The following is an 11,993-nucleotide window of genomic DNA, read 5'->3' on the forward strand; positions in this document are numbered from 1 at the left end:
ATTCTGACAACACACGTGCCCGCTCCGGCCTCCCAGCCACATATAGGCCCAAGCCCTTAGCATGTGTGGAAAAGACACTGGCACATGGTGGGCTGTGTGCAGACCCAAACACTCCCTACTGGCACTTCGGTGCCACAACCCAGTCCCCATTCTGAGAGCAGAGAACCCAGTGCCACAGACTAGCTACGGGGAAGGGAGCGTCTGAAGATGAATCAGTAAATGCCAGGGAAAAGGGGAAATCACCGTAGCTGTTATTTACATTACAGTAGCAGCTACAAAGACAACTGAGATTGGGTCCTGTTGCGCTGGGTGCTGCACAGACCCAGCAAGAGCCACTCCCTGCCCCCTAAGAACTTGCAGTCCAAAGGGAGGGAGGGCAGGTGATTTGTCCAAGGAATAGGTGTGGGTCTCCCCACTAGACCAGGCTGCCTTCCTAACCTCAGCAATGCCCAGAGCTTCCCAGAGCTCCAGACATTGTGTTACTGAGACTCCCTCCACTCATCTGCTTTGGAGAGGAACTACCTGCCTGTTTCGCGGGGATGGAGCCGGTGGGGTCGGTGAACCTGACCCCAGCTTGATTAGAGCACTTACACTGCCATCCTGTGGACAAAAGAGGTTTGCACACTCCAGAGTATGGAGAAACCCGTATACGGCCGGGCCCCGCTCATGGAAAGGCAAGGAAAGGGCTGAATTCTTTGGACGTTCACTGCTCTGCTGTCCAGACTCCCTGGGGCCATTCCTTGCTAGGCAGGCTGTCTCAGAGACACATGCCGGGGGAATCCCAGTGATGCTGGGTCAGCCAATGCCTCATTCAGATCATCCAGCCGGAGACATTGTCCTTCGAACGGACAGTCTTCCTTCTGCCCTAACAGGAGCCCTTCCAGCTGAGTGACTGGGGCCCAGCTCCAGTGTTATTAACCTCCCTGGGTGACCCTGTAGCTGCAGCCCCACGCGAGACATTTCACAGGTACGGAGACCCTTTCATCCCGCAGGGCCCCAAGGCGCTTCCCAGACACTGGCCTGACTCCAAGCCTCAGAAAGGTCTTGTGCAGACTGGGGGTGTTGCCTGGCAGCTCTGCTCCACCACAGGCAGGGGGGTGGGGGGACAGCAGCCACCAGGGAGTGATACCAAACCAGGGGTTCACGGCCTGCACTTGGGCTGTCGCTGAATGTGCAGCTGACGTGAGTTACCCAAAGTGCCTGCGTGCACCCTGCATTGGCTGTCGCTGCCCTGGCAACAACCAGAGGGGAATGAGTCCAGCCGGGTCGGGGGGCAGAAAAGAGGTGACGGGCGGATTGTCTCGTCCCAGGATGTACGGGTGCTTGGAGCTGGGACTCTTCCATGCAGCATACTTGGGTCGCTGTGCCCAAGGCTTGGTCTGTGCTGACACCCAGTGGCCATGCCTGAGACACAAAGCCAATGTATTTGGTGTCGCGGCTTCTAGCCGGAGCAAAAACGTGTGCCGGGGAAATGTGACTCAACCCCCCGGGCAGGATTTGGGGTGTAACTGCCGGGCCAACGGCCCCGCTGTGTCCCATCACCACCCCCACAAACTGCTCAGGCGCCAAGGGGGCCCTGGGGTGGGTGAATGAGCAAGCCACGGCAGGTAGGGATGGAAAAGCTCCGTTTGGCCCCTGCCAAGGCAGGGTTGTCCCCTACGGTCTGGCTCCCAGGCTAGAAAATAAACCCAAATGAAGGATCACATTCCCCCGGCCCCCAGTCTAAGTCACAAAATAGACGCACTAGGGAATTGTGCAGCTGGTGCCGTGCCCCACTGCTGCAGGGTACGTATCTACCCTAGCGATGAGTAAAACACCCATCACCGTAGTACTTTAGCTAGGTGGCTAACAGCATTATTCAAAAAGAAAAGAATGATTCATTGCTGTGTAGAAAAGGAGCCCTATGGGATGTGTTGTGCATTGTTGGAATGGGACAGATTTTGAAGTTTCCCCATTGTCCTCTATTGGGGACAGGCCTTCAAGGATGTTCCAGCATTTTATTTGGTAAAAGATAAGGGCTCTTCCTGATCTCCAGCAGAGGGACGCTCCACAGGCGAGGGCTCTCGGGTCCAGAGGGAAGGGTAACTGGAGCAGTGAGGGTTGTTTCTCCCCTCCAAGCTCTGTCCGTCATATTTCTTGTGTGGGTTGGTGTGTTCCTGAAGGGTTGCACGGAGCCCCTGTTCTAGCTCACGTGATTGGGGCTTCACAGACTAGGGCTAGGACCTCAAAGCAAATCCTGCCGTGGGGAGACACCGCCGTGCACTGGCTAGGGCCGAATAAGCTGTTGCCAAGGGGATGCTGTCAGGAGTTGTTCCAGCACCTGGACCAGCTGAAGCTTCATCTCGATTGGGCTGATGGAGGAAGTGAAGGGGAAGGTACAGGCATGTGTTGCTGCAGCCAGGGCTTCATCTGGGATGGGCAGAGGGGCTGTTTCCTGCTTCTGTTGTGCGGAGCTGGAAGGATACAACAAAAACCTGTGTCTTTACCGATTGTTTCCCCCTCTGTTGAACAGACACATGATAACTTGTTGTAGGGAGTTTGGACAACTCAGCGTGACGGTGTCCCTTCTTGGCATGCAAATCTGTGATTTATAAAAGTGGATATGATTGTTCCTCACCTTCTGGGAAGGACTAATGGACAGGCAGTGGATACTGACGAGGTGGAGCCACTCCTTCAAAGTCAATCAATAAATTACCTGTCTGCTTTACAAGTAGGTTTTAGTTTCCTGTTCGAGTGCTAGGGAACAGATCTTTTAGGGCCACACCTCGGCATTTGCACAAAGTCTTATGCAAATCCAGAAACCACACGTAACTGACCAGTTTGCCATGCAAATAAATCTGCCTACAAAAGTTGAGAAAGCCTTTAAGGAGGTCTGTGAAACATTTGGCTGGAGAGTCAGACAAGAAAGGTCGAAATGTAAAAGTTGTTCCACTCATTTGCAGCAGATTGCTTCTCTAATGTCCATATTCAGCACGTGAACAACGTGTGTCTTTATGACGACAGTTAAGGGACTGGGTGAATCTGCTTTAAATTGCAAAATCTGTTGGAAAGAGAGACAGTGTCCCGAGTGTAGAATGGATCAATGAAATTATTTTTAATTGTTCACTTTATTAATATGATTTGGTAAGTAAAGTTTTATGAATGAAACTGCATTCATTGAAAAAACCATGTACCTCAATAACTGGCTAATTGAGTTTCACTTTCAATCCAATGGCTGCTTAAAGCACTGAAACTTCCACTGCAGAATATTTGTGTGTGTGTGTGTGTGTGTGTGTGTATACATAGGTATTAGATATTAGTAATTGGCCCTAAATCAAAATGTGTTATTATAATAAAGGTGAGATCTTGTCTTGTCCCCTGAAAGGAAACTGTGTAGTTGTGTCCGTATCACACTACCCCAGTTGCCCCGAAGCTGGGAACGGGCGAGAAGGTGGATCACATGCCGATTGCCTGTTCTCTTGCGATGGCCGCAAGGCCAGCGGCGGGCCGGCCCCCCGATGGCCGCAAGGCTTCCCAGAGCTCCAGACATTGTGTTACTGAGTCTCCCTCCACTCATCTGCTTTGGAGAGGAACTACCTGCCTGTTTCGCGGGGATGGAGCCGGCAGGGTCCGTGAACCTGACCCCAGCTTGATTAGAGCACTTACACTGCCATCCTGTGGACAAAAGAGGTTTGCACACTCCAGAGCATGGAGAAATCCGTATACGGCCGGGCCCCGCTCATGGAAAGGCAAGGAAAGGGCTGAATTCTTTGGACGTTCACTGCTCTGCTGTCCAGACTCCCTGGGGCCATTCCTTGCTAGGCAGGCTGTCTCAGAGACACATGCCGGGGGAATCCCAGTGATGCTGGGTCAGCCAATGCCTCATTCGGATCGTCCAGCTGGAGACATTGTCCTTCGAACGGACAGTCTTCCTTCTGCCCTAACAGGAGCCCTTCCAGCTGAGTGACTGGGGCCCAGCTCCAGTGTTATTAACCTCCCTGGGTGACCCTGTAGCTGCAGCCCCACGCGAGACATTTCACAGGTACGGAGACCCTTTCATCCCGCAGGGCCCCAAGGCGCTTCCCAGACACTGGCCTGACTCCAAGCCTCAGAAAGGTCTTGTGCAGACTGGGGGTGTTGCCTGGCAGCTCTGCTCCACCACAGGCAGGGGGGTGGGGGGACAGCAGCCACCAGGGAGTGATACCAAACCAGGGGTTCACGGCCTGCACTTGGGCTATCGCTGAATGTGCAGCTGACGTGAGTTACCCAAAGTGCCTGCGTGCACCCTGCATTGGCTGTCGCTGCCCTGGCAACAACCAGAGGGGAATGAGTCCGGCCGGGTCGGGGGGCAGAAAAGAGGTGACGGGCGGATTGTCTCGTCCCAGGATGTACGGGTGCTTGGAGCTGGGACTCTTCCATGCAGCATACTTGGGTCGCTGTGCCCAAGGCTTGGTCTGTGCTGACACCCAGTGGCCATGCCTGAGACACAAAGCCAATGTATTTGGTGTCGCGGCTTCTAGCCGGAGCAAAAACGTGTGCCGGGGAAATGTGACTCAACCCCCCGGGCAGGATTTGGGGTGTAACTGCCGGGCCAACGGCCCCGCTGTCTCCCATCACCACCCCCACAAACTGCTCAGGCGCCAAGGGGGCCCTGGGGTGGGTGAATGAGCAAGCCACGGCAGGTAGGGATGGAAAAGCTCCGTTTGGCCCCTGCCAAGGCAGGGTTGTCCCCTACGGTCTAGCTCCCAGGCCTGAAGGCCCTGGCCAGGACGGCAGGGTTGGATCTGTTCTCCCTTGTTGTTGTTTTCAGAACAGGAGCAGGTCCTTGTACTCTGAACGCCCCCCCTTCCCCCTGCAGATGGGAAGGAAACGGGGGTGGGGGTTTAAATCCGACCCATCCTTCAGTGACTGGGGCTTGTGCCCCGGGAGCGCCCCATGCCCACGCTGTGACAGCACGCCTGAGGTCACACGCTCCCTCTCCCAGCCGGCTCTGACTAGATCTCAGACATTTGGGGGACCCAGGGCCCATGGGCTTCTGAAAGCTGTTTGCAGCAGCTGACTGTCCACCTCCACCTTCCCACAGAGGGCGAGGGGCAGGGACCACGCCCCAGAGCTGCTGCGGAGCCGCTCCAGGCCCAGAGACACCAGCGAGGGACCCAGCTCCTCTCCCTGGGGCTGAGCTCAGAGCCTCATGGTCCAGGGAGCGAGGGATGAACTAGTCACTGCCGCCCCCTAGTGCCTGCAGGCAGGACTGCGGGTCTCTCTCTCCTGGGACCCTGCCATACCCAGAGGGAAGGGATTTCTCCTCGGGGGCAGCTGTACCAGGTTTAAGGAGGCTACTCACTAGCTGCCCCCTGACTGCAGCTCCAGAGGGGAGCCCAGTGCCTCCAAAAGGCACCAGCTGCTAAAGGGGGCCTGTCCCCTGCATTAACTCTCTCCACCCTCCAGGGCTGGGACCACACCGTTCAATGCTGCGATGCACCAGTCAGTGTTTATGGTCCACTATGGATCTGAGTCCACAGAGTGGAGGGGCTGGTGAGGCAGTGCATGGGGGGGATGCTGGGGGGGCAGCGGATGGGGGGCTGGTGAGGCTGTGCAGGGGGCCGGGGGCGGTGCACTCACCCTGGGTTGGAATCATGGCTTCGCTCACACATGCCATGAGTTTTGCTGGGTCTCCCTCAGGCCCCACCCCAGAAAGCCCCACACAACAGCCCCGTCTTGAGCCCACGCTGCGCCACTTGCTTTATTGGAACCCAAAGCCACAGAAGACCAAGCAGGAAATCAGTGGGGCTGGGGCAGCTGGGGCCTGATTGGTGGGGAGGGATCCCCCTTTCTTCCCCAATCCCAGCATGCCTCAGAGGGGATGCTCCACCTCCTCCGTGTGGGAAGACACCACCCTGCCGTCCAGGAGCTCCTCGATCACAGTCTTCACCCTCCTGGAGGTGGGGGAGCTGTTAGCAGCCTCTGGGAGAAGGAAAACAGGAGAGTGGGGCTGGGGAATTAACTGTGCGGCAGGGGTGGGGTGTGGCGGAGAATGGGCGCATCCACCCGCACACACGGTGCCAGGCACCCCGTGAACGCCCAGTAGCGGTGGGGAAAACCCAGCCCCACTGCAGAGGGCGCAGGGACGTGCCATGCTGTGACCCCTGCCTGCCTTGGTGTAGTCAGCCTCCGAGTCGGTCGCCGGTTCCTGTCTGGCCCAGGCCAGCAGTGACTGAACAGTGTCGCCCCCCACAGGCTGTTCGGGCCACGGGCTCGGTCCTGCCCTCAGCGGGCAACTCTCCCCAGTGCCAGCACCGCCCCTGGCCTCTGACTGCAGCCGCTGCAGAGAGGCTGAGAGTGATTGGGCCACACAGCCCGGGCACCCCGCTGCCCCGGAGGTCACATGTGAGGCACGTCCCCAGAGGCGAAGGAGAGGCCATGGCTGGGCTGCGCCTGCTCTGTGATACCCAGGGGGCTGCGTCCCCAAGAGCCAGCCCCCCACCCCAGCCAGCACCAAACTCTGTATTTAACAGGCAGAATAAAGAGAGAGGAGGGGCGGGGCGATCCCCGGGAGGGCACAGCCCCTCGGACGCTGCCCAGGAGTGAAACCGGCGCCGTTCTCCCTGCTCCGCTCACCTGGGGGTGTCTGTCTCACAGGTGACTTGGCACCAGATCTGCAGAGAGAAAGGACAGGCACCCAGCTGAGACAGGGAGCAGCCACCAAAGGCCCCTCCTGGGCTCAGCCTCTCTCTCCTTGGGACCCTGGGCCTGGAGTCTGATCAGGGGCAGTCCCTCCAGCCCCCAAATCCCTTGTGATTCTCCCAAAATGCTGCAGCATCCCCTTTCTGCAGCAAAGGGAAGGTCCAGGCACCTGCATATGGGCCCTGCTCTCGCTTGCTGGCATTGAGCCAGACACCAGTGATCCCATCTCATGGCTGCTGGTGATACAGGGAATGGGGCCAATTCCCAGAACAGAAGGGAGAGGGGAGACCCTTGCACAGGGGCTGTCCTCAGCATTGAGGTAGCATGGCCTAGTGGTCTGGGTCTGGCCCTTCTCTGGGGCTCCCTGGCCCCCTCCCCACCCTTCATGGGTTCTTCAGTTTCCTCCTCAAGTTCCAGGCTGCCATTATGAACATCCATGGCCACTAGGGGCTGCTCTAAGAGAGGCATTTTGCCAAGCTCACCCTCGTTAATAACGTGACATGGGGAGGGTCAGTATCACTAACCCCATTTTAAAGCTGGGGAGACTGAGGCACAGAGAGCAGGAGGGATTTGCCCATCTGAGGGTCTCCCCACACCCAAGCCTGAGGCCCCTGGAGCTAAGAGCTGCGTATCCCCGACCTGACATCGTCACCCTCCAGGAGGCGCCGGTAGGTGGCAATTTCCATCTCCAGCCTGGTCTTCAGATCCAGCAGCTGCTGGTGCTCCTCAGCCTGGCGCTGGGTGCCAGTTCTCAGCTGCGCCAGCTCGGCCTCCTTCCGAGCAACGCGCCCCCGCAGCTGTGCCAGCTCGCCCCCGGAGCCAGCCTGGGTCTCAGCCAGCGTGCCCTCCAGAGCCTCTTTCTGAAAGCAAAGGTGGGATGAGCCCAGCTGCAGACGCTGGCCCAGGTGCATGCGGGGGAGCGACGCCCTGGCTGGCTCATTAGAGCGAGGCCAATAACCAATTTTTCGGTTCGGCCAAACAATTGCGAGTGGGAGGGAGCGTCTCAGGCTGACCCAAAAGGAACATTTTTAGAATTTGTTGGCTCCGTTCTACAGCCATTCTGACCCCAGCCTTGATGGCAAGAGGCCTGTGTACCCACCATGCTGCAGAGCGACTGCAGCTCAATCTCCAGGCCCTGGACTATGCGCCTGAGCTCCGTGATCTTCGTCCTGGCACCCTGGACAGCTTCCGCGCTGGTGGCCACCTCCTGCGTGACCGTCTCACACTGCACAGAAGAGAAGAGCCTCAGGGGTCTGGGGCACTAGTAATGGCTTGGCAGGTGCCATCTCATGGTTCAGGGGACATTTTGCATCCTCTCTGGTATGGGATGGAGAGAGACACCTGGACCATGGAGATGTGTGACCCTGGGGTCGATGCAGCCACCTGCCACCAAACCTCCAGCGTGGTGCAGGAACATGACCATGTGCCACAGATGAGCGGTAGCAGAGCAAACCATCCGCCACAGGGAAGGCACAGACCGTCTTGTGGCTTGTTGCTGAGAGGCCCCTACCTGCTCCTTGTGCCAGGCTGCTGCCTCTCTGCGGTTCCTCTCAATGACATCCTCGTATTGGTCCCGGATCTCTGCCAGGGTTTTCACCAAGTCGACACCGGGAGCAGAATCCACCTCCACGCTGACTGAGCCCCCCAGGCGGCCTTGGAGAGCAGCCGCTTCCTGCGGGATGTAACGGGAACCAGCCCCTGTGAGAAGGAGCAGGAGGCTGGGCAGGGGGCGGGGGGGGCAATTGACAGCACAGTGGATCCTAACCAAGGTGCGGTGACTTAGCCAAGGGAAGGGAAAGAAAGGAGCTGAGTTAGTCCCCAGAGGATGTTTGTCCAGGTCATGGTTGCAACATCCCATGTGGCAGGACTGGCAGACCGAGCTGGGTACATGAGAGGCCCATGGCGGGAACAGGAGAAGGGGCTGAGGTGTGTTTGCAGAGCTGGGTGTTGGAGGAGGCCAGGACTGGGCTAACAGGGGCTGTGGGTCGGGATTTGAGGGGCGTTTGCAGAGCTGGCTGTGGGGAGTGAGGGGAATTGTTACTGAATCATGCAGTTGGTCAGTCTCCCTTTCGTGGGCTTTAAAGACCTCAAATCACTAGGCCCCTGAGTGACCCTGTCTGGCCCTTGCAGATCCCATCGGGGCTTTGCAGTGGCCACACCTCCCTGTGGTTCTTCTGGAGTTGAGCCAGCTCCTCCTGCAGGCTTTCCAGCTCCTCCTGTGGGCTGGCTCTGCTCAGGGTCAGCTCGTCCAGGACCTTGCGCAAGCCGGCGACGTCGCTCTCCCCGCCCAGCCGGGTGGCCAGCTCCGACTCAAACCTGTACGGAGAAGCGCAAGACGCTGCATCTCAGCGACCCAATCGCTGCTACGCGGGTCCTGGACACCCGCTGGGACCCTGCTGGCTGAGCAGGCAAACCCAGCCAGGTTTGTCCTAGGAGTGCTAACGCCCCGACGGCGCCTGCTCTGGGAGCCTCACGCAGGCGCCCTGGGGCTGAGCGGAGTGCATGGACGTCTACAGCCAGGAAGACATTCACCTCAGCTGGGTTTTCAAAGCAGCTGTCATGATCATGAGCCCTTTGGGGCAGGGAGCACATGTACAGCTCCTAGCACCATGTGGCCTCCGCCCACAGTCAGGCCTCTAGACACTAGCACATAACAAATCAGCATCAATATAGAGTTGCCACCTTTCTAAAGGCCCCACCCTCTGCCCCGCCTCTTCTCCCATGGCCCCACCCCTGCTCTGCCTCTCCCCCAAAGCCCACCCCCCACTCCACCTCTTCCCTGGAGGCTCCACCTCCTTCTACCCCAAGGTCCCGCCCCCATTGCTTGCTCCTCCCCACCCCTCACCCTGTCACTTACTGGATCATCTCAAGAAGCCTGGCAGCCCCAGCAGAGCAGGGGTTAGTGTGGATTAATAACCTGGCTCCTCTCCCTGCCCCGTGGTAACCGGGCTTTTGGTTCCGGTGCCATCTAGGGTTGCCAAGGTCCCCTTTTCGACCAGACTTTCCGGTCAAAAACCAGGAACCTGGCAATCCTAAATGGTACCTGGACACAGAAGCCAAAACCTGGACGGGTAGCAACCCTAAATAAATAACATCTTCCAGTGCACCTCTTTGGCATGCGCAAATGCCTGTCTCATGCCTGCGGAGGAAGTGCTTGCAAATTTCACTGGGGCCATTTCAGAGGCTGCTTTGAAAATGTGGTCCTTAAAGAAAAAGGCCAAGGAGGAGGAGGGGTGTCCCATGAAGATCCCTTACTTCACTCTGAAGTCGTCAGCAGCTAGCGTGGCATTATCAATCTGCAGGATTAGCTGGGCATTGCTCGTTGACGCAGCCTGGATCTGCAGAAGGAGAGAACGGGGGCTGCTATTGCTTTACGGGATGACAGCCGGGTAGGTCAGTGACAGGTCAGTGGGCTGTTGGCTACGCCCTGCTGTTGTCTGTGCCATACTCCAGCTCTCAGGTGTATAAACTTCACCGGTCGGGTTGTCAGCTCCAGCAGATCTCAGAATAGTGGCTCTTAAAATCCATTTGCAGTTGAAGTAGAAATATGAGCATGATGGGAATCAGAATGAGGAGAAGTTACCATCTGCCATCACAACCCCTCCCACCCACCCACGCCCACAACACACCCACACCCACACCCGCCTGTTAGGGAAGGATTCAGACAATCCGAACACTGCTGCTTTCCAGGGCTGAGCTGCATTAATTTTTCACACTGGTACAAGATGTTGGTCCCTATTTCAGCAGAGAAATCGTGAATGCTGCTGACCATTGAATTACCATTATTAGGCTTCCGGGTCAACACCCCTCTGAGAAGAACAGGAACAGTTCACACCACTCAGAGCTATTGGCTGAGGCCAAACACGGCTCAGGCTGGTATCTCTGCACCAGCCACACCAGGGTCACAATGGGAAGATTAGCTTCCTAATATAAGGGCTTGTGTGCTTTAAAGGAAGGCTCACCAAGCCCGCACAGGGCAGCCCCTGAAATCCAGTCCCTGTAACAACACGGGGCAGTTGCTGGAGGCAAAGGGGGAGTCAATGCCAGGTCTCCCCCTTAGGGGAAGGACTTGAAGTCCCAGTACCTGTGATCTGAGCTCCGCAATGGTGTTGAAGTAGCCACTCAGGTCCTGGCATCCAGCCAGCGCTCTCTTTGCATAGACTTCCCGGATCTGCTGCTCCAGCTGCCCATTGGCTTCCTCAAGAGATCGCACCTGGCAGGGGATTGAAGGCAGGTGAAGACCCAAGTGGATGGTGATGGACAAGGCTCCTCACCTGTCAGGGCCTGGGATTCTGGGCTCTCCCTGCGACGGACTCTGGTAACAAAGCCGAACCCGTCTCACTGCCTCAGGGGGAGGACGGTGCCACCGTCAGCAGCCAGGGGGGCACAGCCCAGCAGGAGCTGGGCTGCAAATGCTTTGCTTACAACAGATTTGTGTGTACATTTGCGGGCTGGGTTTCAAAGTGGCCTCAGGCCAGACTCTAAATAAAGCTCTAGGAGCCTAGAGACTATGGTGATGGGCAGCCTAGCGAGAGAGATTTCTGCACCCACATGGCTTGGACAACCCACTGGTCCGTGTGTCAGCTGCCCTGTGTTTGTACGGCCCCCAGCACCACGGGCCCCTAGTTACTACCATACCAAACGGGATTAACAGGAAGAATTCACGCGCACTACGGATGTTCCCTTACTGAGAGCTTTGCTGCCCGCTGGGTTTTACTTGCTCTCCTGCTGAGCCATGCTGTCACATCACCCCCCTAGCGTTAGGTGTGGGGCTGCCTTCCAGCCCCAGCCAGCGTTGCGCTCACTCACCGTCTCCAGGTAGGCAGCCAGGCGGCCGTTCAGGTTCTGCATGGTGTCCTTCTCATTCATGCTGAGGAGGCCCGTTTTCCTGGCACCCCCTCCCAGCCCAGGCCCGACTAGACTGGCATTGCCAGAAAACAGACGGCTGCTGGTGCTCCCAGCCCCTCCACAGACACTGAGTCCTCCTGGAAGGCCCCCCTGCAGTCCCCCCATGCTGACCCAGCTCAGCCGGGGCCCCAGAGTAACCCCAGAGCAGGAGAAACTGGCCATGGTCCGGCTGACGGCACCTTGCCGCCCAAATCCCCCCCTCTGCAGAGTGACAAGGAGTCTGGCTGCACCGAAGTCCCAGGGAGTTCCCTTATATAGGGAGAGGAGGGGCTGAGCCAGTGCACCTGACCTCTCCCCTGTTGCCCAGCCAGCAGCGTTCGCACTGTCAGCCCAGGTGGAAAACAAGCCTCTGTTGACTTGTTTTCTTCTTTTTTAAGCCAAACTTGTTTTACAACGAGCGGCTGGAGGCCAGGGCCTGGATT

At 57.6% G+C, this 11,993-nt stretch overlaps 1 protein-coding gene across 1 annotated transcript; it reads right to left on the reverse strand.

Annotated features, from left to right (window-relative positions):
- Positions 1–5,661: 5,661 nt before the first annotated feature.
- LOC102939416 (keratin, type I cytoskeletal 19) lies at positions 5,662–11,743 on the reverse strand. Its single transcript, XM_037886928.2, has 9 exons — positions 11,473–11,743; positions 10,748–10,876; positions 9,919–10,001; positions 8,823–8,979; positions 8,174–8,335; positions 7,763–7,888; positions 7,303–7,523; positions 6,598–6,635; positions 5,662–5,943 (listed from the first exon to the last, which is right to left on the reverse strand). The coding sequence occupies exons 1-9, from the start codon at positions 11,731–11,733 to the stop codon at positions 5,834–5,836; spliced, it is 1,287 nt and encodes a 428-aa protein (XP_037742856.1). The 5' UTR covers positions 11,734–11,743; the 3' UTR covers positions 5,662–5,833.
- Positions 11,744–11,993: the final 250 nt, after the last annotated feature.

Source organism: Chelonia mydas, chromosome 27, assembly GCF_015237465.2.
Source record: "Chelonia mydas isolate rCheMyd1 chromosome 27, rCheMyd1.pri.v2, whole genome shotgun sequence".
Lineage (NCBI taxonomy): Eukaryota > Metazoa > Chordata > Testudines > Cheloniidae > Chelonia > Chelonia mydas.

Bases quoted from the DNA above. Each gene is read 5' to 3' on its own strand.
- LOC102939416 (XM_037886928.2), bottom strand. From the start codon at position 11,733: ATGGCCAGTTTCTCCTGCTCTGGGGTTACTCTGGGGCCCCGGCTGAGC. The intron at 8,336-8,822 runs GTGTGGCCACTG...TACATCCCGCAG, and splicing joins TCCAGAAGAACCACAGGGAG to GAAGCGGCTGCTCTCCAAGG. The intron at 5,944-6,597 runs GTGAGCGGAGCA...TCCTTCTCCCAG, and splicing joins TGTGAGACAGACACCCCCAG to AGGCTGCTAACAGCTCCCCC.